Below are 24950 nucleotides of genomic sequence, written 5' to 3'. Positions count from 1 at the left end.
ACGGAGGCAGCAAACACAGGGTCTTCCCTGCAGAAGTCACCTGCATTGGCCTGACCCGGCCCTGCCCTAAGGAACATGGGAAATCTCACAGGTGCTGTAAGCCAGAGTCCAGCCATTTTAGGGGTACACCAGACATATACTGTGGGTATGAGCAGTTAATTGATTTTGATACCAAACCCCTAGACAATTCATTAACCCATCTATGTATGCAGGGCACTTCCCCAGCCACCGCTAAGACTGTTGATTTAAAGTCAAGGATGGCCTAAAAGGTGGCCAACTTCTGGCAGCTGTCCAGGGTGCTGTGCAGAGACTAGGGGTGGCTTGCTCAAAGGCAAGTGCAAACCAGGCAAATTCCAGACCAAAGCCACAAAGGATATTCAGCTTGGATGCGGGCAGCCCCTTCTTTCCAGGGGAGAAGTCTGACACTGCAAACCCTACCTTGACAATGCCTGCACAAAGGGCGTGCAAGACCCTAGAGTTAATGGAACCTGTGACTTCTGGCCCGATCTGCTCTTCCCTAAAACAATTTCCTTTGCTGTCTTCTGTAAAAGGCATCGGATCTCCAGACAGGTATTCTCCTCAGCCACCCCACAATCACCCCAGGACTATCTCAAGTTCTGACATGGCCCCCATTGCTGCACTTTGCCACCTTTACTGCGTGTTTATTCTCACTAGAAGTTAGACATCCGTGGACTGACTTTTGGCCAGGATCAGCCTCGGGTCAAAGCACTAAAAAGACTGAGGCCCTAGAAAGCATAGTGGAAAGAGATCAATCCGAATGCCTTACAACGGCTGGCTATAATTGCGAGGAAGAGTCACCCTGGTACGTGCCGATCCAGGGCCCAGAAGACAATGCAGGGAACTCAAGCTGGTGCTTTTGGGAGCTCACAGCTGCAACACCCATTACTTCCATTCAAAATCCTTGCTTAATTTTCCATTGACATCCTTCCGTTCTGCAATGCCAGAATCAGGCTTTAGGAACTCGACAGCTGTAGCATCAGGAAATGTCACAAATGGCCCCATTCTCTTCTACCTCCTCCCTACCCGGCATTTCAATCAGCTGACACTCTGCCAAGGCGCGTCTTTCTATTCCTTCAGTCCTGTCCATCTCAAGAGAACGTTTCGGAGAATCTTGGATTCTCAGCTGGCTGCTTTCCATCTGGGCATCTGCTATCTACAAAGCCTGTGATTCAACGCTAGCGGAAGGTGCAGGATTCAGCGCCATGGGGACCAGAGTCCTCTCTGTATCCAACCAAGTACAGGTTGAAATTACAAGACAGAGCTACACCCCTCCTCCCTGCCAGGCATTACATCCCCAGGCTGAAGGAACCAGCTCTGGGGGAGGGAAGGGGTCCGAGGAGAAGGAACTCAACCTCATGTTCAGTTCTTGACCTAAGAACACTGACCCTCTACTGTCAAATGTGATGGAGGGTTTTGCGCTATGGATGCTGTCCACAAGGAACTGGACTGAGACCCAAGCAAATTCCAACCAGACCTAACAACCATCAGAGGGCACCAACCTGGGCTGGAATAGAACCAGTGACCCAGAGCAGAAAGGATCCAGGACACAGGAGTCCTCCCTGTTTGCTGTTTAGAAGAAGTGTTCCAAGAAAGCGGTGAGGTCCTGGGCTTGTGCCCACGGCCATGTATTGCCATGGACACCTTGGGAAGGCACAAACTGCGAGTCTACCCAACATGCCAAGCCCTCTACCCCCAAGGCCAAAACTTGTGTGTCTAGAAAGCACACACCTGGCACCAAAGCCCAGTCAGAAGCCAGAACCGCTGCACTTTCCTGACTGTGCCCCTTGGACAAGGTGGCTCTAGCTCCTCTCAGCCCTCCTCAGCCACACACATATATGACGGGCACTACTTCTACAAGCCCCCCTCATGCTTCTGCTGCAGTTGTCAGGCCATTTAGAGAGGCAGTGCAGCCCAGAAGAGCAGCCTCTGCACGGGCCATTCATCTGGAAGTGCTGTTCGAACTAACTGCTACAAACCCTGCATGGAACTGGGACGGAGGGGAAGTTCTCATTGCCCCAAGTGTGTCCCAGGGACAGAGCTGATGCTGCGGATGTACTGGTGCTTCTGATTAAAAATGCACTGGCTGCGATGTTTGCCTTAACCAGGGCTCCTGTTTGAACTCCATCAGCTCTCCCAAGCTTGTACTTATTTTTCAGACCTTAAAAAGCAATGAAGTTCAACCCAATGCAAATGGCTACAATCCTGCTTACAGCCAGTCTCAGGCTTGGAATCTGCATGAACAGCATAGCGCGTGAAGTATTCCAAGTATTGCTACAAGTCTACACCACAGGGTGTGTAACTTGTGTTCCCAGTAAATCCAGATTGACCAAGTCAGCTCTGCAGCCCAATGGGCTGAGGCCCTCAACCTAATCAGAAGCTGTCAATTTTTCGGCAGTACTTGAAACTCAGGGCAAAAGGAAGGACTCCAACTGACGGGAGGTGCAGAGCAATGGTGGAGACTCAATGCTAGTGGCTTTAAGAGTGATTCCTACTGCTCAGCATGAAAGATGGCAGAAGGGATGGCAAAAGGTTTGCTTTGAAGGTAGGGCAATCTGTCAGTCATTCCCACTGGGTGCTGCAGGAATCTTGATTTGCAACACTGAAGATGTTGCGCACACCCCAGTTGTTAATCCCTTAACTAGCTGTATGTGAGAAGCTGAGAATTGCTAAACTCGTTTCACATGTAGGCTACTCTGACACTGCTGGGCCACAACAGTTACATGCTTTCAGAGGGTGTGGCAATTCTACCATGGGAAAGGAACCTGCACAGGTACCCTCCCAAAGCTAGCCCAGTGGGCAGACAGCCTGACTGTCAAGAGTGCCCACCACATGCAACTCCTTGAACATCCAGAAGTCGCTGGGAGATGCAAGCGTCCAGCATCTTTGAAAGTCAGGCCTATAGCCCCAAGAAACCCCAAACAGACCAAGGAGGCAGGTATCGGGTTCCCAATGGTAAAAACTACACGTGGATCCTGCCTGAAAGCCATAATGGAGCAAACTCAGTTGAGCAATGCAGATCATTCTGGTGTTTATGACAGTTCTCACACACATGTAGCTTCATTAAGAGTATACTATGGCAGGAAATCAGCATATACCAATCGACCGACTACAAAAAAGTGATCCTCAGATGGGGCCATAAAGGGCTGTTTCCCTCACCACATGCTCCTTGTCACAGTTTAACTTACTAGGTAGGTATCGGAGCCGAGAGACTGCAGCTGTTGGGACTTTCCCCGACATACACAGGAAACCCAACGATTAAGGGACCTGACTGGCTAGGTGCTGAGTGCCTTCAACTCCCACTTACTTCAGCAGCAGGATCATGCCCCAGCGCTGTGCACTCTGCTTGGACACAGGGGTTCAGTGAATGGAGAAAGGCAACTGGCCCAACAAGTCAGCTCTTCAGATTTCTCCTGAACCTTCTTCTTAAACTATGGGCCTGATCCTGAGAGTTGCCTTGCATTTTCAGCTTCCAGTGACTTCAGTGGGAGCCGAGGGCACTCAGCACTTGGCATGAGCAGGACCGGTATTAAGTATACATTATTTTCAGTAGTTTGTTTTCCATGGCAGAGAAAAAGGGAATAGGAATCACGTGCTTCTCCTAAGGGTCAGTTCTTCACCCCACAAATGGAAGAGCAGCTGAAGTGACCAACTCGTAAACCCTGACATCACCACTAAGTCAGCTGGAATGTGTGCTCTAAACCAATAGCAACATTTCTGTGTGTGGGGCCTGAGTTGGAAGAGAGTGGTTCGTGAATCTCGGATCAACACATGCAGCTGAATACAAGTTGCAGCTCCCACATGCTCTCCCCATGCTCTAGCTTTGGGATCAGTTCTGTACCAGGAAGGTTGTTTTTTCACACTAGGCTTTTACATTTCTGAAAACACAGTCAGCCAAAAGAGTAACGGGAATTAGAGCCATGGCTCAGCGCTTTGACTGATAACAGACACAGTGGGGCTAAGCTGCCTGGCTACGATCCAGATCTGAAGTTCTCAGTGTGTTCAGAGTGGGAGTGTTTGGATCTGTACCATCCCAAGTAACAAAACATCAAACATGCACCCACTTGGAGGAGTAGTGCTTATCTTAAATGCTCTCTCTCCCCTTACACAAAGCCAGAGGTGCTGCTGTCTCAACCACCCAACCACAAGGTCGAATTTTTGCCCCAAAGTAGCCAGTGGAAAATAATTCAGAAGGGCAATTCAATTGACATTTGAGAGCTAGAAGGAACATCCAGCCCTTGTCTGAGCATCTCCAGTGGGTCAAAGTTCACATCAAGGCATTTTGCTTTTTATAATGAAGATTAAAGTGCCTAGGTTCGAAAACTACTTTTTAAAAAATTGATGCACGTCTCTGAAACCACTCTGGAAATTTACTACCCACAGTAAATATTTCAAACAAGTTAACTTATAAAATATTGACACAAAGGAAGGTTATTTTTGTGGCACCTTTTAACTGACTCTCCTAGGAGAATTTCTAGTGCTTTCAAGAGAGAACGATGCTCTGAGAGAAAGGACAAGTATATTCTCGCTTTCCCATCTGTGCCCGGATTCCCATCTGGAAATCTTTCGTAGCACCTGAGCTCTCAGCGAACACATTCCCCTGGTCTCAGATCCCCAGAGGTGTTCATTGTTCATCAAAAAGGAGATGATTCCTGAGGCAGGCTTGATTTTAGTTTCTTAAAAAGGAAGAGGGGGATGAGAGGAGAAGGGAGACAAGCCAAGGCGCAGAAGAAAACATCCTGGCAGCCACGGGTTGTGCTCCATGCAGACATATCAATCAGGCAGCCAGCAACACAAACAATGACTCACCCTCAGCTGCGAGAACCGTGGTGGTTTCTGGGGTGGCTCCTCATATGGTCTGTCTGCCAAGGAGGCAATGATTCGCTTCCGATGGCCAAGCAGATTCACCTTCAGCACCTGCAGGCAAAGGGGAAGGTTAGCTCAATTCAAGGAGGGTGGGCAAGGATTTCGGTATCCCCCTGAGCATGTCGTGAAGTTTTGGATCTTCTTCTAGTCAAACTAATAGCTGCCAGGTTTTGACTGAGACTGGGAATTGCCCCACTGCCAGGCCTCCCCTCGTCACTGTGTTTGCTGATACTGTTCAGCATCTCTGCTGTACAGCTTCGTGTCATTTCTTGTCAGTTTCATCCCAAAGCAGACAAATTTTGTACAGCATGAAATATACTCCTCTCCCTAATTCAGGGCATAGACACAGCTCCTCATTGGCAAGCTGCTGCGTAAAGAGGACCTAATCCATCAGCCCCCCTGCACCGCCTTGTGGGATCGGTCAGCATTAACCCCAGGTAACAGCTGGGGAAACCGAGGCACAGATAGGATAACCGACGCATCCGAAGTTACACACAAGTTAGCATCACGGCTGAGATTAGAGCAGAGCTGTTGCTGATTTTCAACCCCAAACTTAAGCCACTAGATCATGCTGCCTAGAACCCCAACCACATACAAATAACTATTGTTTACTTTTGCAGGGTGCAAACCCTAAAGAACAATCACTGAGTGGACAGGTTACATTTTAATTAGACGAACACAAAGGACTGTTTTGGTACCCTCTCAGTCACACCAAAGAACGGTTCTACGTATTCACAGGCTCTCCCTGAGTTAAGACATACTCATATCTAGTCCCTGAATACTGCATTGTGCACACACCAGTGAAAGTAACTTCTGGTTGTTCTAGGATTCCCCTCACTGCTGCGTTCCCGCTCTGCCACTGCTGATTGCTTCCCTTTCACCGACGCCAACTTCACCTCCCGGTGGAACCGGGCTGTTCTAAATCCCAAGCTCACCAGTTGGTGGGAACCATTGGTCTGTTTATTCCACAACGAGACAGCACACCATGCTCACAAGAGTGACCCTGCTGCCTCCGAGTTGGCATGTTTCGTTCCCTTCAAACAGCAACAGTTCTGGTGCCGAGGGCCACACCGTCAGGATTTGGAATGAAGGTGCTGGGGCACGGAATCGTCCGGCACTGGCACGGATTCTCCTTGCACCTTCGTATGCGAAGAGTGCTGCACCATTGCTGCACTGTGTCGAACAAACCTCTCTGCAAGTTGTACCCGTCTGGAGGGAACCTGTGCAGGATTAATAGCAAAGGCAATGGAAAGCCAGTACCTACATTTACGATTTCAAGCTCCCAGAGATTTTTCACAGTATCAATAGAGCTGTAGCCACTCGACAGGAAGGACTGAATGTAGTCCTGCAGCCCTAAAGAGTCAAGCCAAGCGGGAACCGAAGGCTGGCTGTTCCCATCGCAACCCAGAGATTTCACCTAAAAATGGGCAAGACAAGAAAGGGTTAAAAAGCCTCTGGGGATCCCAAACAGCTCAGATTCCAAAACCCACAATGGCTGCAATTAAACATCATGTAATTAAAGAATTATAATGGGGGATTTGTACAGTGACTTCCACATGAAGATCTCTAAGCATTTTGTAAGACCCGAGCAGACCTCAACCCCGGGGCCAGGTAAGCGTTACTCCCATTAACAGGCGGACAAGCAAGGCACCAAGGTTCACAGACACGCCCAAGGATGCACACTGAGAAAAATCGGGAAAGAATCCAGGAATCCCAACTCCGAGTCCCGAGCTGTGCTCACTGGATAGCATTCCCTCCCTTCTGCATTTACCCTTTAAAGCACAAAACCACACAGCGGCCCAGGGGGAATACGTTCAATATTCAAGTCGTAAGCGTCTTTAGAATGTAGCGAAGCGCCAATGCCAGTCAGTTACATATTTGGCTGTGTACTTTGAGCGGAGCAGGACAGTCGTGAGATCACAGCTTTCCTGTCCCACCCCTGGCTCCAGCCTGAGAAGCTGATTTTTCTTGCCAAAGATGACCTTAAGGTCTGTGCACTTCAGAAGTAATTGGGCAGCTGGGTCCAGCCGCGGGGGAGAGGTGGGGGGTGGGGGTGGCCACAATCCAGCACATGTGCGCACATGGAGAAGACTGCCAGAAAAAGGAGACCCAGGGGACTGTTCCCAATACCAGAGGCTTGGAGGAAAATCTTTTGTTGGTCAACTTAATGCTCAGAGAAGTGGCTGTATTAAATAGCCCTGGAGGATGGAGTCCCTCGATTATCAGGTGACAGACAGCCGAAGGGCAAGCCCTCTCCTGGCTTCCCCATTGAAAAACCTTAGTCCTGACTGGGACGTGCACAGCAGAACTGAGTGCCACCTCCACGGCCCGTTCAGTCCTCAGCATCGCTATTGAAAGCATCATAAAGGCAGTAGTAAGTGCCAGAAGTGCTGGTGGTTTGATGATGTGGCAACTCTCCACTAGCAACTAGACAAACCCCCTCTGAGCCCACTCCTGAAGTCACTTCACAGCAATGACAAGGGACTAGTGTGACGATCCAGCAGCGCACTGGCTGGCTTCAGCGCCAATTCCAAACCCCGCTCCAAAGTAACTGGAGACGGGAACTGGCTGGTGGAAGAGGCGGGAACGTCCTCATCTATTTACAACGGTGGTTCACATCCCACCCATCTCGCAGCTGACCAAGTCCATCTCCCCTTTGTGACCGCGCCCCAGAAAGCATGTCAGAGGAGACTGCTAAGTTCTCCCTTCAACTCTCGGGCGTATTTTCCTCTGACAAATGGAGCTGGAGGGTCGCTCCACTGAACACATGCCATTTATTTTCATTTATGCACTAGCGGGAGGCACCCTGCGGCCCGCAGCCTGGATGACACTCTGTTCCAAGTGCCTGAAATAGCCTCCTTACACGCCGCTGGCACAGATAAGGTAGCGTCCAATTTCGCAACACAGCCCCTGGCAGAGGCCTGAGAAATCAGGTGCAAGAGGAAGACTGCCTTGTTTCAGCACTTGCGCTATGTTAGCGTATTAGTGCTAATTCAAGCTGGGTCACAGGACTGCTGGCTCTCACTGGAAGTGTTGACATGAGGTTATATCGGGCACTTGCTGAGTGTGCGAGAGAAGGGTGGCAGGAAAACTGAGGGCAGCTGTTACCCTTCTTAGGTTTCACTGGCCATAACAAATCCCCGAGCAATTAGACTTCAATGCAGCTGGAGAAAGCTTTGGAAGAGCCGAAAGCTGAGCGAAGTTGATCATGCTCCTGTCTACGTTTGCTGTTTGGGGCTCCGGCTGCAAGTGGCAGCACCCCAAAAACAGGATGCTCAGAAAGCCATCTCTGGAATACCAGTGACCACACTAGCACTTCCTGCCGGGGCGATGCCTGGTACATCCCTAGCATTAGGGGACTACGTTTGAGTCTTTAATGCAAGCTCTCCACAAGCCGTGCTGTTCTTGCACCGTATGAACACAGAGAGCAGAGCTCTCAGCGACCAGCGAGAGAGGCAGAGTTCCCCCCAGTGAAGCGTGGTGCCCCCTGACGTGCCTGCCTAGCCTGCAGGATTCTCAGCTGCAGTTCTCAGGAGCCTAGTGTCCTGGAGCCGCCACTCAGCCCTGTAAGCCACATCCTTCTGGGGGCTCCTTGCAGTCCAGACGCACCAATTCATGCCCAGTCAGCTCAGCAGAAAAAGCAGCCCCTGCTTCTCCACAAGCTAAAAACCCAAGTCCTGGCCCCCTCTAGCCATTCTCCTCTCTGGGGTGGGATGCTCTATTGATGCAGTCATAAGCCCTCTTCTCGATGGCACTCTCCCAGAGAATAGCTTTCCAAAAAGCCAAGGACTGTATCTACAGACGGATGGCTGAGGTTACATGCTTTATTTTCTGCACCGTGGCCCTCCACACCACAGCCATGCAGTTTGAGAGTTCCTGGCTCCACCAGCCCGCTCTCCACCCTTGCTGCAGCGACTAATACAATTGTCACCTTCGGAAGGGGACGTGCAGCCTGGAGAAGTTTCCTGCGGTGCTGCGGGTCGCTAATCCCGATCTCCCGAAGGTCCTGATCTTCCATTACGTTACAGCCCTGTGGAAACAGAACGAGAGACGGACGTGGGAGCAGAGAGCAGCAGCAGCAGGATCTGTTGCTGGAGTAGGAACTGTGTGTGTTATAGCCGCCTTCCTCCACGCCACACACACACCCTTCCTACTCTGATCCCAGTGAAAAAAGGGAGGCCGCTCTGCAGAAAACCCCTGCTCTTGCTCTGGACCAGGGGAATATGCATGAAGCTTCACAGGAATGACTCCACCAGAGGAGCAGAGCAATAAAATGCACTAACTAAGCACACTTCATCTCTCGCCCCTTCACCCCATGGAGCCACTTGACATCTGCAGGTTTCAGTTGGATTTACATAAGGTCTCTCCCCCAGGCTGATACCCGTGAGATTCTGTAGCAGCTGGCACTCAAAAGCCATGGTGTAGCTCTCCAGTGCCCTCCCAGGATGCCCCCACGAGGAACGGGGAATTCCACAGACAGCTTCCCCTCCAGTGGGTTTCTCAGCTTCACATACCTATGGGGCCCACCACCTGCCGTAAGCAGACAGCCTAGGCAGAAGTGAAACAAGTCACCAGGTGTACTGATGGGTTAATTCTGGAGTGTGCAGTGTGCTTGCTGAAGCAATTAAGGAATGAATGTAGCTACCCGCTACCCCCTCCCTTCTCTCACTCAGTCTGTTCCATGGTATCTCTTTGCAGCCAATAAATTTCGGGACACTGATATAAGGGACCTTCCTCTTTCCCATGTAGATGCTTTAATCAGCCATTCCTTTGATCATGGTTTAGCAATTCAAATCTCCCCACTGCACAAACAATCCCTTTCGCATATAAACAGAACCGCTGCATGCTGACAGGCAGGAGATGCTCATCTCTGCCTAGGCTCCCTTGAGAGCCAGAGAGAATAAATTGAATTTATTTTAGTGAGAGCTGGAGATCCAGGGAAGGTCAGTATCTCTGTAATCTATCATCTGTCTCCATGGAGACAGAGGCAACCCACCCCTCTCCAGTGCAGAGGCTTTCATCATTAGCTGCTGCTTTACAAAGCTCATTATCTCGGTGTGAAGCGGGAATGAGAACACATGCAGTCTGCGCTTCCTTCACTGATCAGAGACTACACGCCTGTCAGTATCCAGTTAGACCTGCAGCGTGCAGATGTAAGACCAGATGTGTCGCCCCCATCAGTGAAATAGCCATACCATAACAGCTACTTGACTGTCCATATCCAGTTAACACCACTGACTCGTATTGCAATAGTGCCTAAATGCCCCAATCAAAGTCAGTCCCCCATTACGCTAGGTGCTGTACACCAACATATACCTGGAAAGAGCCCAACTTCAGCTGCAGACATGCCCTCCCCATTCCTGAGCTGGCCACAGATTAAAGGTGAACTGCGAGGTCTTGGCTATTGTGGAGTTCATTTTTATAAAAGTAATCTTGGCTGCAGTGTGGCAGAAAGTATTCCATGCAGTGTCCCATGACAAGAGGGGTCCACATAGTGCAGGGAACCTTAAGGGAAAGGGGGACTGAAAAGTCTAGTCAAAGCAGTAGAATTAAAAAATAATTTAGAGCCTCTTCCTTCTCTCATCCTTTAGGGGGAACTATTTTCACAGTGGAAGGATACGTGGCATAGCACCACCATTTAAAAAAAATTAAACACAAAATGTAAATGTAGCGAGTCGCTCAGTGCAGGGGCGTATTAGCAGGTTACAGGCGCTGACGGCACTCAGCCCTTCAACGCATCCATAGCGTACGGCAATACTCTACAAGTGTACACTCTGGGAGGGGGGGTTATCAAAAACCCTTTCCCCCCTCATTAGTCTACAGCATATTTTAGGGGCCTGTAGGGTATCAGTGCGTGCACACGCACAGCCAGACTTCTCCAGGGCAGAGCTGACTCATCTTTGGGATGATCCCTTTAAAAACTAAATTCACCAAGCACCTTTTAAGCAGCTGCCACGCTTGAATACCTGGGAGCCGAGTGACTGTTGGCTAGCTCATGGCACTGGCCAGAGTGTTTTCCTCACACAGGACATGGCAGCAGTTATTGGTCCTGCATGACGAAGACTACCAGCCCCCTCCCCACATACCCGCTCATGACAGTGGAGAGTACTGACCGCCGCAGGAGCGCCCCCAGCCTTGGCTTTGCCCAGCACAAAGTGAAGCAGGCCCTACCCTTAAAAGAGGAGCTATTCCTTTCAATAGGGAGATCAGCTTAAAGGAACAGAGCTAACGCTTTGAAGAGCATGCACAGTACAATGTATTTAGGAGCACTGCCCTCAGGTCAGGCTGCAGAGAATTATTTCACTAAAAACAATGGTGGCAGATTAAGTCAGCGAATGACCGGAAAACAGGGCTCCCCGGTTCAGCATTTGCAGTACAGAAGTCAGAAGGGCAGATGAACACCCTCCCCGCTCCATCTACAGCAGAGAGAAAGCACAAAAGCTTAAGGAAATGCAGGCGCAGAAGGTCTCTGCAGAAGAGAGTCTGAAGCTGATAGCCACAGTACCTGAGCACTCGTGTGTGAGCGCTGTTTAAAACAGTGGAAAGAGCTTGGTCCAAAGAGCCTCTAGCTTACCAGGGCCAATCCGTCCATGCTTTTCAAAAGGTTACTTTTTAAAGGCACTGAGGAATTCAGTTCTATGGTCCCAGCTGCTGCTCCCAATCTCATGCCTGCCTTTGTGGGATTTCACCTCAGAAGGCCAGCAATGGTACAGCAGGCGCACGAAGGAGTAGTGAGCTGTCAGTGTATGCAAGCTTTTCCTTTTCAAAGCGAGCTACCCTTCGCAAACTGACTCGGCAACACGGGCTCAATGGAGCACTTTGGTTTGATTGTTTGGTAACGGAGAACACAATAGGAAGCATTACTGGAAACCCTTCAAAAGGCTACAGACATGCTGGCTTCTGTGTCGCAAACAGCTGTCTTGTAAAACACACACACAACCCTGTCAAAAGGAAAGAAAGGCCCTTCGTGAATTTAAACTCCTACAGTCTCCACTGGGACACAAGAGCAGCAACAGGGGTGGGATACAATAAAAGTTCTATGAGAATAGTAGGCCGGGGAGCCATATAATTTGCACCAGCTAGGGGAACTGAGAGGGAAACAAGGCTAAGTATTAGCAGGGTTAGAGACCTCTTAGGGCAGTCCAGTTTTGCTCTCATGGGCAGCAGTTACACCCAGCTTTGTGAACAGCTACGGCCTACAAGTAGAATGCACCCAACGCTGTTCCCACTCATATGTGGGGTGAGATTCTGTGCCGTGTCTCAGAGGGGGGAAGTGGGACGCTGAGGGATCTTTAAGCCACCTTTGCACCTGTCTGAGCTGGGCTGGAGCAGCCTCCCGGTGCTGTCTGGAATCTCCACAGCCAGAAATGGGGCCTTTAGGGCCCTTTGCATGGCATCAAAGGACGGGAGCACGGCTGAAGATCTCTCTTTGGGTTTCTCAAAGCTTAGGGAGGCACAGAGGAGGACAGTTGGCTTGCCTGAGTTCACACAGCAAGCTGGTGTCAGAGCCAGGATTCAAACTCAGTCCTCTCTAGCCCAACACTGAGGAAAGACCCTTTACTTCGGCCGCCAAGAATTCAGTGCCACTGTTGCAAGCTGCATGCATGCACATGTGCACGCGCGCACACTCACTCTCCAGGACATGGTTTACAGGACACTAAACCTTTTCCAAGTGACATTAACTCAAGCAGCAGGAAGAGCTATTTGGGCCCGAACGAATGAAACAAAGTGTGATGGCTGCACTTGTTTTGTTTTAATGTAGACGCAGACTTTATTTACATTTTGAATCATGCTCATTTCAAAAGACAGAGCCCATTTCCAGTCTCTCAACAGCTGTCTAAGCACAGGGCTGGTAGCAAATAGTTCTGCTGTGAACACTTGCCTTACGCAGAAGATTCACAAGCCAGGGCCAAGCCCGAGAGGCAGTGGACTTGTCCCCTCTTGCTGGAGCAGGCTTAGGAAAGTTGGGCTGGCTCTCAAGCCAAGCATGAGCACAAAACCAAATGTTTTATGAACCGAGCTGGTTTCTCCTCACCAGCTCTCATTTTTATGTGTTGCATTAAAATCCCTCAGGGTCAATCTGCATATTAAGGGGACTTAACAAGTAGAGAGAGTAACAGCTGCCAATCAATCGTTATGGTCTTTCCTGTAAGTGATCCGCAGCATACAGGCATGTCCTTTAAACCCAGCCAGATTCCATCTCTAATAAAAAAAATCTGCCATTAAAGGAAATTATTAAACACAAATGCTAAAAAAAAATCTTTTAACCCTTTGCAAACCAAATGAATGAGCTACTCCTCTTCAGTCCCCCAACTGTCCAAGGTAATGCGTTATCCACAGGGAAACCAGGAACATTCTGTCAAGATACACAGCTGATGCCTTCAGGTTCACCTGCTTGACCTTCCCCCAATTCCTTTCCATGGTTTCTAATCCATCTGTGCTCATGTCTCCCGTATGGCTCTGTCTCAGCTTGTGCCCTGCCTTCTCCTGTGCTGATCTGTACAATCCTTCTGCTGCTTCACTCTCCCCTGAAAAGTCCATCCCACCAACCCAGGCTCACTCCCTACATACAAGCCCTACAAGCACCTCTGCAGAAAGTCCTGTGACCGCACTTCCTCCACTACAAACTTATTCTCCTTATGTTCTGCCACATTCCTTACTGCGTTTCTGTCTTCAATGTCTCCATAAGCCTGACAACTTGATCCCAACTAAAACCCTCCCTTAATGAGATTTACCCAAGGACACCAGAGAGACCATCAACAAGCTCAGCTGTGACTTCCCTTTTCCCCCTCTGGCATCCTCATCACCTCCTTCCAGGTCACCCACAAAGCTTCTCACTCGCTCCTGAACCCCTTGCCCTCATTTCCTTCCTTTCTCTGTGCCATCTCTCCTTCTCCAGCTCAATTCAGTTTAAGAGGAATCCAGCAAACTTCATGACTAAACCTATCAGGGTTTTGTTTTGTTTTTTGCACAGAGGAGGTCTTGTACAGAAGCAAAACCGGACTCAGTAGTTCACAAGGCAAAAAAGCACTATTTACGCTAAAAACACTGAAACAGTATATTTACAAGGGGCACTTCTAATGTTGGAGACAACCATCTTATTAAAATGTGATGCCATTTCTTACACTAGCTATAGAGAAACCTTATTTACAATCACTATTAAAGTGGGTTGGGAAATTCTTTATCAGAAAAAAACCTGAGGATTAACGTTACTTTTTAGCAATATGAGACACCTTATCCAGGGCTGTCCACCTCCAAAGCACCTCACAATATTCACCATGCTCCTGCCAGGTAGGTAAGCATCACACTTGTGTTACAGAACAGGTTCTTGCACTGCGGTCACAGGCCTGACTCCCTTTCACTGGAAGAAGTTTTGCAAGTGACTTGCCAAAGACCACAAGGCAAATGCACATTAGAGCCAGGAGTATGAGCCCCCCAATCCCAACCCTGTGCTCAACCCACGACAGTTAGTTCTTTCGGGGACTGTTCTAGACCCTTACTGAACACGTTTGGGAATCATAACTTCCACAGGGCTCCTACTATTCCTATTGCCCACCGAGCGAGTTTCCTCCAGCAGCAGGCTCAGAAATGCCAGTTATAATAAAAAACTTCTGGAAAACCCACACTTCAGACTATTCCCGGTAACATGTGCTTCTTACCTCATGAACTTCTCTGGGCTGCGAGACACAGACAGTTCAATGCTGCACGTGGACCCTAACATGCATGAAAACCTGAATTCTATGGCAGGAGCCCAGCCCCTCACCTCCTCCCGTTTTCCCAAATGGAACAGGGGAACTCCATCCCTCCATCAGGGAATAGCAGTCACAAATCATTTTCCTCTCAGTAGTACAGATGGCCTGTTTAGCAGCTGTCCTGAAAACAAGCATGCTTGCATTAGTGCAGAACTTTGATACAGGACCATGATGTGTCTATGGAAATCTCCCCCCAAGCTTGCTTTTATTACAGAATCACTTCTGTGACTGACAAAGAGCACAAACGGAGCGGACGGGGGAGAGGCTCTGCTATTACAGGGTTTTCCTGGTGTTAAGATACAGGACTTCCCTCGTCCTTGCTTCACTTTCCTCATCTGTACAATAGGGATGAGGATCTGATTCAGTGGGGGCAAGGCTCAGCCTAAACTCAATGTCTGAAGTGCTTTGAGCTCCTCCAAAGGAAGTGACAGGGTAAGTCCAATGTGCGAGCACTGGAACACCTGAGCAGCATCCCCTTCATATCAAAGCCAACAATGCAATACAAACATTTCCTGGGGTGAGAACATTGGCAGAGAAAGGTGGGTGGGGGGTGCATACACACACCAGTGGTGCTCTGACTATGGGAAGACAAGCCATTGAGGACCCTTTAATCATCTTGACAACTGAAATGGTGTCTTTGGTCTTTTTTCCCCAGCCGCGGGGGGATAAGCATTATATTTTAGACTCTGGTAGTGCTCCCACCTTGCTAGGTACTTTCTAAACAAAGGAAGATGGACCCTGCCCTGTAGCATACTGTTTAAGGAGATGCTAATTTGTGAACCCTTAGCAATGAGTCACTGATTACGCACCTGACCCGCCTATGGAAGTACAAGCTTTTAGAGAGGGTCTGCTTCAGTTAAGCTTCATGTATTACACTGTAATTAGACAGCCTGTAAATCTTCAGGTGTGTCATTAAAAGGAAGAACACAAAGTCAAAGACCACATTGTGCCAAGATAGCCTCCCCTGCTGCTTAGCGACCCCAAAGTGAAATGGCAAAAGCGAAGCTGCTGAAATCTGCCAGAATTTCTCCTCCAACAGGGTGTTCTGCAAGCACTTAACTATCCAGTTTTCACATGCTGTGTCTTACGCACAGTCTGGCCTCATTCCATCCTGCCTCTCCCGCCAATGAAAAGCCTAAGGCAAAAGGAGTTCTGCATCGGACATGTAGCCTCATCCAGACAGCAGAATAGTTTAATGAGTCCCAGCTGCTCAACTAAATTCACACTAACATGGGCTCTGCTTCTGTTAGCAAGCCTGCACTCCAAAGACAGGCCCTGGGTTTCAGGACAGACCGGGTACAGGGAATGCTAACTATTAAAATAGCAAATGAGCAAACTTATCGTAATTTTGCCAGATTGAACAGGATCCAGCAAACAGAAAAGACAACGTGGTCTAGTCATTACAGGAGTCAAAGCAACCGCCTTGCCTTTAATCTTCATTTGAGCAGAGTCAAGCTAATTTGAGAGGGCACAAGTGAATCTGCATTGTCCAGCCTCTCTACTCTGCTGTTACTGATTTGCTTTCTGCAGAGAGTTACCTGGCTGCTTGACTAGTTCTCTACCCAAGATGCTAGACATCTGCTAACTTACAGAGCAGCACAAATAGTAACAGAGAGCAATGCCTACCCCCGATCTGAGGTCGCTGTACAGCCCCTAGACTTACCCCCTTATGTCACCTTTCTTTAAGAGACATGATAAACCCTGGTGGTGAAATCATTTCCATTAAATTTGAAGACTGAAACGTGACAGAGACTTTATGAACTTAACACTGGGAAAAGATGCTGGATGACTGCCCTGGAGACCTCCATTTATCCTTAGCACAAATACAGAACAGGTGGCGGCCAAAGCAAGCTTCCTCCACACCATTCCACTAGCATGTTTCAATTCTGACCTGGAAGGAGCTCCCCTAGAGATGACAGGAGACTTCAGACTCCATGGGCCTTGCTAAGACTGCCAAAGGGGAAAATTATTGCTGGCCGCAGAGGCGTTTGTGATCTGTTGTGGGTTTTTTTGGTGATGGTTTGCTGAAAATTGAACCGAACTCATCCCACATAGACCACAATGCTACACATATTGCTGTACCTGAAGCCTATAGCTGCTTTTTGCATACCTACCGCTGGAAAGCTGTGCAACTCCAGGAAAGCTGGTGAGTGCCCAAAGAGCACCTGAAGGTGTTTGGAAAGTGCAAATTCTGTTCTGAAGGAAGGCGGTGTGTGATGTCATCTGAAATCTCAACCTTGCCACCTCCAAAGGCCCAGACATTGGGGCTCTGTTCCAGCCGAAGCTGCACTGCCTTCCCCTCTCAACACTCAGTGAGGTAGGGGAGTTGATGCAAGTACACTCAGAACAGAGCACATCTGCCGTGTCCCTTCTGGGCACCAAAGGGGGCTCTACACAGACTCCCTGCATGGCATCACAACCCGACTCTAGAGCTCCAGGACCGCCACACTTTGGTAATAAACTGAAGTACTCCATGTAACCCACCAGTCTCTAGTGCAGCAGCATCAACTACACACCCAGCAAGAGGATCTGAAAAGCCCCTCTGAGCTCTGCCATCTGAGCTGCTATTTGCTGCTGCTGCCAGGCTCGTAAAAACTGTTCAATTATAGGGTCCATCAGCGTCTTAAAGAGCAGCATTCTGAATGTAACGGAAGTAGCTGAATTTGGAAAGACTGGACAAAGGGAAGCTATTTCGGGGAGCGTGACAAGACTGCAATTCAATTCAGAAGGAAATAGCTCGCCCCAGCATCCGTCTGAGGTTAGTGCCATGAAAGCTACACTTTCCAGCAGACTATGGAAGCTGCACATTTAGCCTCATGCAATCACGCTTCACCTGTGCAAACCCAGCCGAGCACGGAACTGGAGGCCAAGAACTCAGAGTCCTAAAGTCTGGCTCTGATACAGATGCCCTCTGTGTTCTCAGGGAAGTCACAGCATCCCCTTGGCCTCTATTCCCCATCTTCAAATGGGAATAGTAGTATATGCCTGCTTCTTAGGAGAGTGGGGAGGTTTTGCGCTTGGAGAATAGAAGTGCTAAGTATTACTACACCTTGCTTGACAGAATAAAATCAGCCTCACCATTGTTAATGGGCTAACTGACAGCTTGTCCTAGAAACAAGTACACATTTGATCAGTCAAAATTTGACACAAGAGTTATGCACTTCATGGCTTTTCACCACAGACCTTCACAGCTTTGAACACAGAGGCCAGCACCATCTGCTATTTTACAGATGGAGGAAAAGAAGCGGAGAGGCTAAGGGCTTGATTTTTACAAGCGTTGAACACTCAATGTCTCCAACTGAAGGCAGCTAGAGGCTCAGCACCTCTGAAAATCAGGCCTCGAATGATTTACTGCAACAAACCAGTGGCAGTACCATGACTAGAACCCGAAAGTTCTGATGCCTACATCTAACCACTAGGACACACTCCTCCTCCATATTTTCTACATCCTGCTTTTCCCTCAACCACTTCCTTTCCCAGTGCATATCTAGAAGTGCTAGTACAGAGAGTCTGAAGATATTAGAAGTTTGCCACCAACAATCTGAAGTTAGTGCCACTCATCGCACACAATGGATTTTCCCAAGCAAAGTGGGTGGACCAAAACTGGCAGTTCAGAGAATACTTACATTCAATTCATTAGTAGCTCTGGGGCCAATAAGCATTAAAAATGCCATTAAAGCAGCAGTTAATTTTTCTCTCCCCTCAATGAAATTGCCTGACATTGACAACCATGACTAATTCCCTCGGTCACCACTGTAACAATCCAAATGTGTTTGGGGGAAAAATGAAGCAACAATTAAGTGGCTGCATGCTAATTTCAGATTTCTTACGGGGCTCTGTGTATTAGCCATTCTGCAATCAATGCTCTGAATAACTAGGGCTGTGTGTTTCCTTTCCCGTGTGCATCCTGAACTACAGACATCAATAGGGGAAGAAGCAAAGGGAAATAAAACACAAATCAGGTGGTGATAAACTTGTGGCAAGATGGACAGAGAAATGCTTCTCCAACGGTCGTGATTCTGCCACAGGTAGAGTATCCTCAACAATCACCATTTTCAGCAGGAGTTGATGGGAGCTCAGCATGAGGCAGGATTGGGCCCCGGGACAGCACACCCAGTGATATAGGGTACCCTGTGCTTCAGTAAGATAATACGGAGCACTCTACATCCTCGATTCCCTGATCAATCAATCTAATGCCTTGGGATGGAGCATGGCCTACAATTAATGTCCTGGTGAACAGCCCACAGATACTTCATAAGTGATCTTTATACAGGGATTCAACTTACATCATAAGCGCTTTGGGGCCAGTCTAGTCTGACCTGTGTTTGTGAAGCGCCTAGCACAGCGGGGTCACGGCCCAAGACTGGGGGCTCATAAATGCTACCATATAAATAAGAGGTCATGTTTTCACTGGTGTGTGGGTTGTTGGTGTAAGAGTGTTTCCCTCACGAAGATCCTTCTCCTGCTCTCCCCGTTTCCAGCACATGAGTTCCCATTACACAACTTGCTTCCCTGCAACCCCACTCAATGTCCTGGCGCAGGTTTATAAAACCCTCACTCAAGATGCTTGCTGTGGCATTGCTTGAGCCACCTTATCCAGTGGCTTGTACAAAGGCTCGTACGGCCCAATGCTGTCGTACAACTATGCCCCAGTGCCATTCCACCAATCAGTCATGGGCTGAATGAGTCATGCCTCTCCCTCCAGAGGACAAACTACACACACCACCTAGGAGAAAAGCAAAACTCTTGACTATCCAAGCTGCACTCTCAGAGCTCACTGGAGAGTTGTCAAAAAGATAGCATTTCACAGCATGAATCGAGGCTTGCTCAGACGCCTTTCCGAAGAGCAGTCATGCCGCGTGAAAGGAGGATTCAATTCCACACATCTCCAGAGAGACTCATCCAGGCCACCAGAATCAGTCTAGTCACCGAGTTCCTCTCCCTTTATTTCAAAGCCCTCCACTGACATCTGGTAGGAAGCACCCTGTATTCCGGTTCAGCAAAAATGTGTTCCCGACACATTAGCACTGGTGGAGAATGATAGATAATGCCATATAACCTGGCTAATCAACTCTTAGGCACCATCTATGCTGTAAAATAAATGAAAACCATTTCAGGTGACAATGCTGCCATCCAGTTGTACAGGGGGAAAAACAACCCTGCTCAGCTCTAGATTACTGCCTAATCTAGAGAATAGCTCTGACACAGACCCCACCTGAGATCTCAGGCAAAAGACAAAGTCCCACTGGCCTCCATCTTTACATTGGAATTGTTTTTGCTCCATCCACAGCAACCAGCAAAAAAACCAGTTCCTTGAAACAGTTTACAAGACCACATATCGAAAATGGCTTCAGGACAGCAAATTTCACCATGCAGATGGGGTCTTGGAGAGACTGAATCAAAGACAGATCTCATTATACTGAGTCCTGATCTGCAATGGGGATTTGCCCCATTACAGCCTCCAACGGCAAGTCCGCAGCATAACTGCCCCAGTACAAACCCACAGAGTAGACTGGCCAAAAACTGATTTGCAACAATGAAGCTCACTCCTGATTGAAACCAGGACAAGCAGCACTAATGAAGATCAACACTAATACGGTTTTACTTGGCGTTTCCACTGATGCAGCTACGCCAATGGCTGTAACTAGCTCAAATCCCCAATACGGGTAAAGTTTTACTGCACATCAAAGCAACAAATGCTTACACACATATGGACTCGCCAGCAGATCACTCGGTGTAGGACTTGCTTGGAATGAACAAGTAACTCAAGTCTTTCCCAGATTGCTTCCATAGAATGACAAGCTTCGTAACAAATAGAGAAGACGCTGTAGGACAGAGAGCCTCTCAGATCATGTTAAAAGACTGGCAGTTCCCCAATGGGGTGCATGCTGAGCCAGGGAGTTATATGAGCTGAGTGTGCAAAACAGACCTAGAATTCCCAGATTCAGGAGGTCAGGGGTTGGCCATGCTCCAGAGTGATGCATGCTGATCTCAGGCATAGGGGAGGATGGTAGCACTGTCTTCTAGCACCCAAGTAAGAGGATTCTCCAAGTGAAGGAGAGGTGGCTCCGTACAAGCCAGTTCTGGGTCTATCTGACCCTCTCTCAACAGCAGCGAGTGCCCTCTCCAAACAGAGCTGTCTGGAAACCTGGAATGTGTATTCCAAAGTGAACAGAGCCTGGCAGACATTCAATAAACCTGCATTTCAGCTCTGCTCCTCGCCACTCCATCAAACCAGTGCCTCAGCTCTGCATTCTGCCCACACATACACGAAAGGAGGACAGGAAAAGACGAAGGCGCTTCTGTAATGAAGATCACCGCAGGCTAATCTGATTTGACACTAAAATTACATTTAGTCAAATTAATGTCAGAACTCCGAATTATTTGCAAACACTCTTTTCTTTAATGCCCTTAAATTTCTACTACTTCTCTCCAATTAAAAAAATGGAAGTCAGAGGAGCCCAAGGCACTACATGAGGAGAACAGATTTCTGTTTCTGATGCTGTCTCATTGAATCACGGTTAGGTGCTTTCTACACATTCTCTAGGAATCCAGGCCTGAGCAAAAAGACCAAAGGACCTGAATTCCATTAAGCTCACTTTCTTCATGAGATCCCAATACAGTTGCACTGAAAAACATTCAACCATAGTATAAATGTGCAATGACCAGGAAATGGGAGATGTGCCCCACTGGCTCAGACTGTTAACCTCTCAAGCTGTCTAGCTGCAAATACTCAGTGCTTCAGGGGGAGGAAAAAGCCTTTAAACATACCTGAGAAATGTAAGGGACCTGGCCAATCATGCAGTGCTATACATGGAGGTTAAGGAGGACGAGATTCCTTCCTGACCTCTGTGATTAGCTTCTGCCCTGAAGCATGTGATTTGATTATTGCCTACCATAGCTACAATTACTTGTCAAAAACAACTGTCTGGCTCTTTAAATCTAGCCACACTATTTAACACTGAATGAACCACCAGGAGCTCTCCCATTTTTAAATTTCTACGGGTGGTGTTATATGGTCCACTATCTGGCTCCCCAAATTTGGGATGAGGCAATAGCTTACCTGTAAGCTTTGAGTTAGGCAGCTGTTGAGTTCTTCCGGCTGGTGATTTATTGGATGTGCACATGGCTCTGGTTCATTAGTACTATAATACAAATGCTGCTTGGCATGCAAGTTTACCTGGCATTCTATCCTATTTGCAAAGCTACATTTGCGAGGACAAGGTCAGGGCGATACAGCTGAGTTATGCTCAACTAGCAACTGCAATTAGGTTGGATTTATCCATCACACAAATATCAAAACAAAACACACCATATTTTCTCTCTAAGGAAAACATTCCAGTGGGCTAGAAATCAAAGAAGTAGAATTTAAAACTGCAAACTGTGTTTTATTTTTTAAAATCCTTTCCTAGTAAAGCAAGCTGCTCACCAAATCAAAACCCTATAGGAAAAGGAAATGTCACAATTCAACTGCCCCCAGCCAGAAATGCAGCAATGAAGGGGAAGCAGAGTGGTTAGGGAAGAGGAGACGGAGGGAAGGCCTTCCTTCCCCTTGGACTAAATGACGCATCCTGAAGAGTAATAGGACAAAGGATCACTGAACATCTTTTACAGCATTGTTCACAGAACTGTTGAAATAGAGCTACTGTAAGAATACTCCCCAGGAAGTGGAATAAGGGATCGTCTCCAGAGACATAACTGTGCTTCAATTTAGTGGCTGTATCATAGCATTTAAGGGAGAACTCGGGTCTCATTCTGGAAAATTAGGCCAAAAGCCATTTCTGAACCTTTCCCCCGCTCCTTCTAGCACCACAGATTAAGTGCAGCCTGAAGTGAGTGATGACAACACATTATAGCTCAAATATATCATCATGGAACAGGGTTTATAAATTCTAATTCTATAGTGTGAGAATATATTCATGTAAAGTTTAAGAAAAGTTTTGTAAATGAGTTCCAATAGTCTATGGATTAGGGACCCAATCTGATGGGGTTCCAGGGGCTTCCGTATAGATTATTTAGGTTAATCTTTCTATCTACCCAATGGGATTCGGTGCTCAGTCTAGAAGATACCATGAGAGATAATTAGTTTCGCAGTTCTCAAACTGTGGATTTGTGTCTCCAGAGATAATATGCTTGTTAACAGCAAAAATGATTTTAAATAAATATATAGAGGTGAGAAATAACAGACCTCAACCCTATTGTCCCTCTGCAAATTTGTGTACACAGAGTCAATCCCTTACCTCTCTCTAAAAGTGCAAAGTTTAAAAAAGTTCAATGAATAGAAGATTGTTGGAGGTGGAATAGATCTGCACAAGGAGAAGAAGTCTGGAAATAAATGTGAGAAGGGTGGGACAGGCAGTAGAAACAAAAGTGAAACTGTTTGAGCAGCATATTCCAGAAGTCTTGAGGTCTTTCTGAGTGCAGCCTTCATTGATTTGAGATCTACCATACCATTTTCTCTCTAGAAGGGAAAATCTATAATGGCAGCATGCCATAAAAGAGACCCAGTTTGGGAATAAGAACCATTCAAGAAATATGTGTTTGCTGATGATGTTTTAAAGAAAGTCACTCCAGTGAACTGGTGAAAGTCACTTAAGCACTTGGATTCAGAGACTGTTGAAGTGATAATCTCACTTTTAACAGCAGTAGCTTCTTCTGCCGGTGTAGAAAGAATATTTTCTTCCTTTGGACTAATTTGTTCCAAACTGAAATATCGTTTGGGACCTGAACAAGCAGGAAAGCTTGTTTTTCTTTTCCAGATTATGAACAGGAAAATAAAGGTGAAGGCGACTGAGTTAGCTGCAGAAGCCAATATTTTAAGTTTCTCATGTTGACCTGGCTGACAGAGTCGATTTAATTTGTTTTTTTTAAAAAAACTTCATTTAACTATTTTAGTTAACAATTCTAACAAAAACCTGATTTCAAAAAACTTGAATGTTTAACTAAATACAAAAATTCAGATGCTTGTTTTGTTAAAATTTTATATGTTTGCTGTTGGAGAAAAAAATCCAGAATACATAATGTTGTTGTTTTAGTTAAATAAAACAATTTAAATGTCTGGCTGGTGATGTTCTCCTCTTAATACAGCATGGCAAGAAAATCCTCCAAATATTAATGATTACCTGTTGAACTGGAGATAGTTTACCTCTCAATGACTTCATAAATATCTGCTTCAATTACCTTTGGTAAATGAAATAACCAAAACATTTTCTGATATAGCTGTAAAACTAACCTGAAAAGTTTCCAAAATAAATCACTTAAAAATGTATAGCGTGTACCTTCTAAAAATGAAGCCTACATCTATCTCCGAGTTGTGAAGAATATGTAGTAAGTTTATAACAACAAGAATGCACTTTTATGTAGAAATCCATGATTAAATCGAGTCTTCCCGACTAGTGATTTAAATCATGATTTAAATCAAATCCACCCTGTGTTCAGGTGAGAGATTCACTATATCCTATGAAGCGAATGTCATATTCCACCAGCTCTCACCAACATAGGACTGAGCAGTGGCAGAAGCCAAGCAACCTCCTGACATAGAAAGCCTGGGTTCTCCACATACCTATAAGCAGAGGTTTTCCATTCCTAAACCGGAGCCATAAAAGCAGAGCCACTGGGCGAAATCTCTGGTCCTCAGTTGCAGTACATCACAGCTTTTCATTAAAATGGACTCCATCTTTTCTTTTTATTGGAAAACCTATAAAAGGTTCATGGCTCACATTACAGTTTACTTCTCAAACTGTTGTCTCTATGATAAATCTGGGGGAAAAGAGCTCTCCAAAGACTCCTTTGGTGTTCAACACCACTCTTTAAAAGGCAGAAGTGCACCCTGAGAGGGGAAAATGTGCTGATTCCCAGACTGACCATCTCCTTTCAGAACACATTGCTTCTCCACTACACTGCTGGAGATGTGATTTTCACAGAGCTGTTACTAGACTGCAGCAATACGGCTGATTGTACGTCTGCAGACCAGAGAGGGAGGCTGCCTGGTAGGCTGTGGATCACCTAACTGATCTCTCTCTGATCTTGTGAAAGCAACGTGATTGCTATTCTTGGAAACTCCACAAACTCAGTCTCAACCCCCTGAGCCCTCCTGCCTTCCCAGATTAGATCAGTAACTTCTAATCTAAAAAAATCTATTACATTCGTGGAACACCTTTCTTCCCAAAATGATTGACATGCTACATATTCAGAAATCATTTCACACCCATCCTTGGGGCGAAGCAGATATCGAACAACGCTGTACAGTGGTTTAGAACGGCAGATTAAGAATACCTGAACCAATTGAGTTTTAGGTGAACAGTAATTACCCAA

The 24950-nt window shown here is 47.2% G+C and overlaps 1 protein-coding gene across 18 annotated transcripts in view; it reads right to left on the bottom strand.

The window, feature by feature from the left end:
* ANKS1A (ankyrin repeat and sterile alpha motif domain containing 1A) overlaps nucleotides 1-24950 on the bottom strand; it is a 155191-nt gene that overhangs the window by 17167 nt on the left and 113074 nt on the right. For all 18 annotated transcript variants that reach the window (XR_006286799.1, XM_043533347.1, XM_043533349.1 and 15 more), the window contains 3 exons: nucleotides 8816-8914; nucleotides 6149-6301; nucleotides 4828-4935 (listed from right to left, as the gene is read on the bottom strand). Coding sequence is in view for 17 of the 18 variants with exons in the window: in XM_043533347.1 (XP_043389282.1) it covers nucleotides 4828-4935; nucleotides 6149-6301; nucleotides 8816-8914 (360 nt within the window). In the remaining variant the exon portion in view is untranslated. The remainder of the gene's footprint in view (nucleotides 1-4827; nucleotides 4936-6148; nucleotides 6302-8815; nucleotides 8915-24950) is intronic.

Source organism: Chelonia mydas, chromosome 21, assembly GCF_015237465.2.
Source record: "Chelonia mydas isolate rCheMyd1 chromosome 21, rCheMyd1.pri.v2, whole genome shotgun sequence".
Classification (NCBI taxonomy): domain Eukaryota; kingdom Metazoa; phylum Chordata; order Testudines; family Cheloniidae; genus Chelonia; species Chelonia mydas.
Note: the sequence above shows the minus strand (reverse complement) of the source record. Positions and strands in the feature narration are given on the sequence as shown.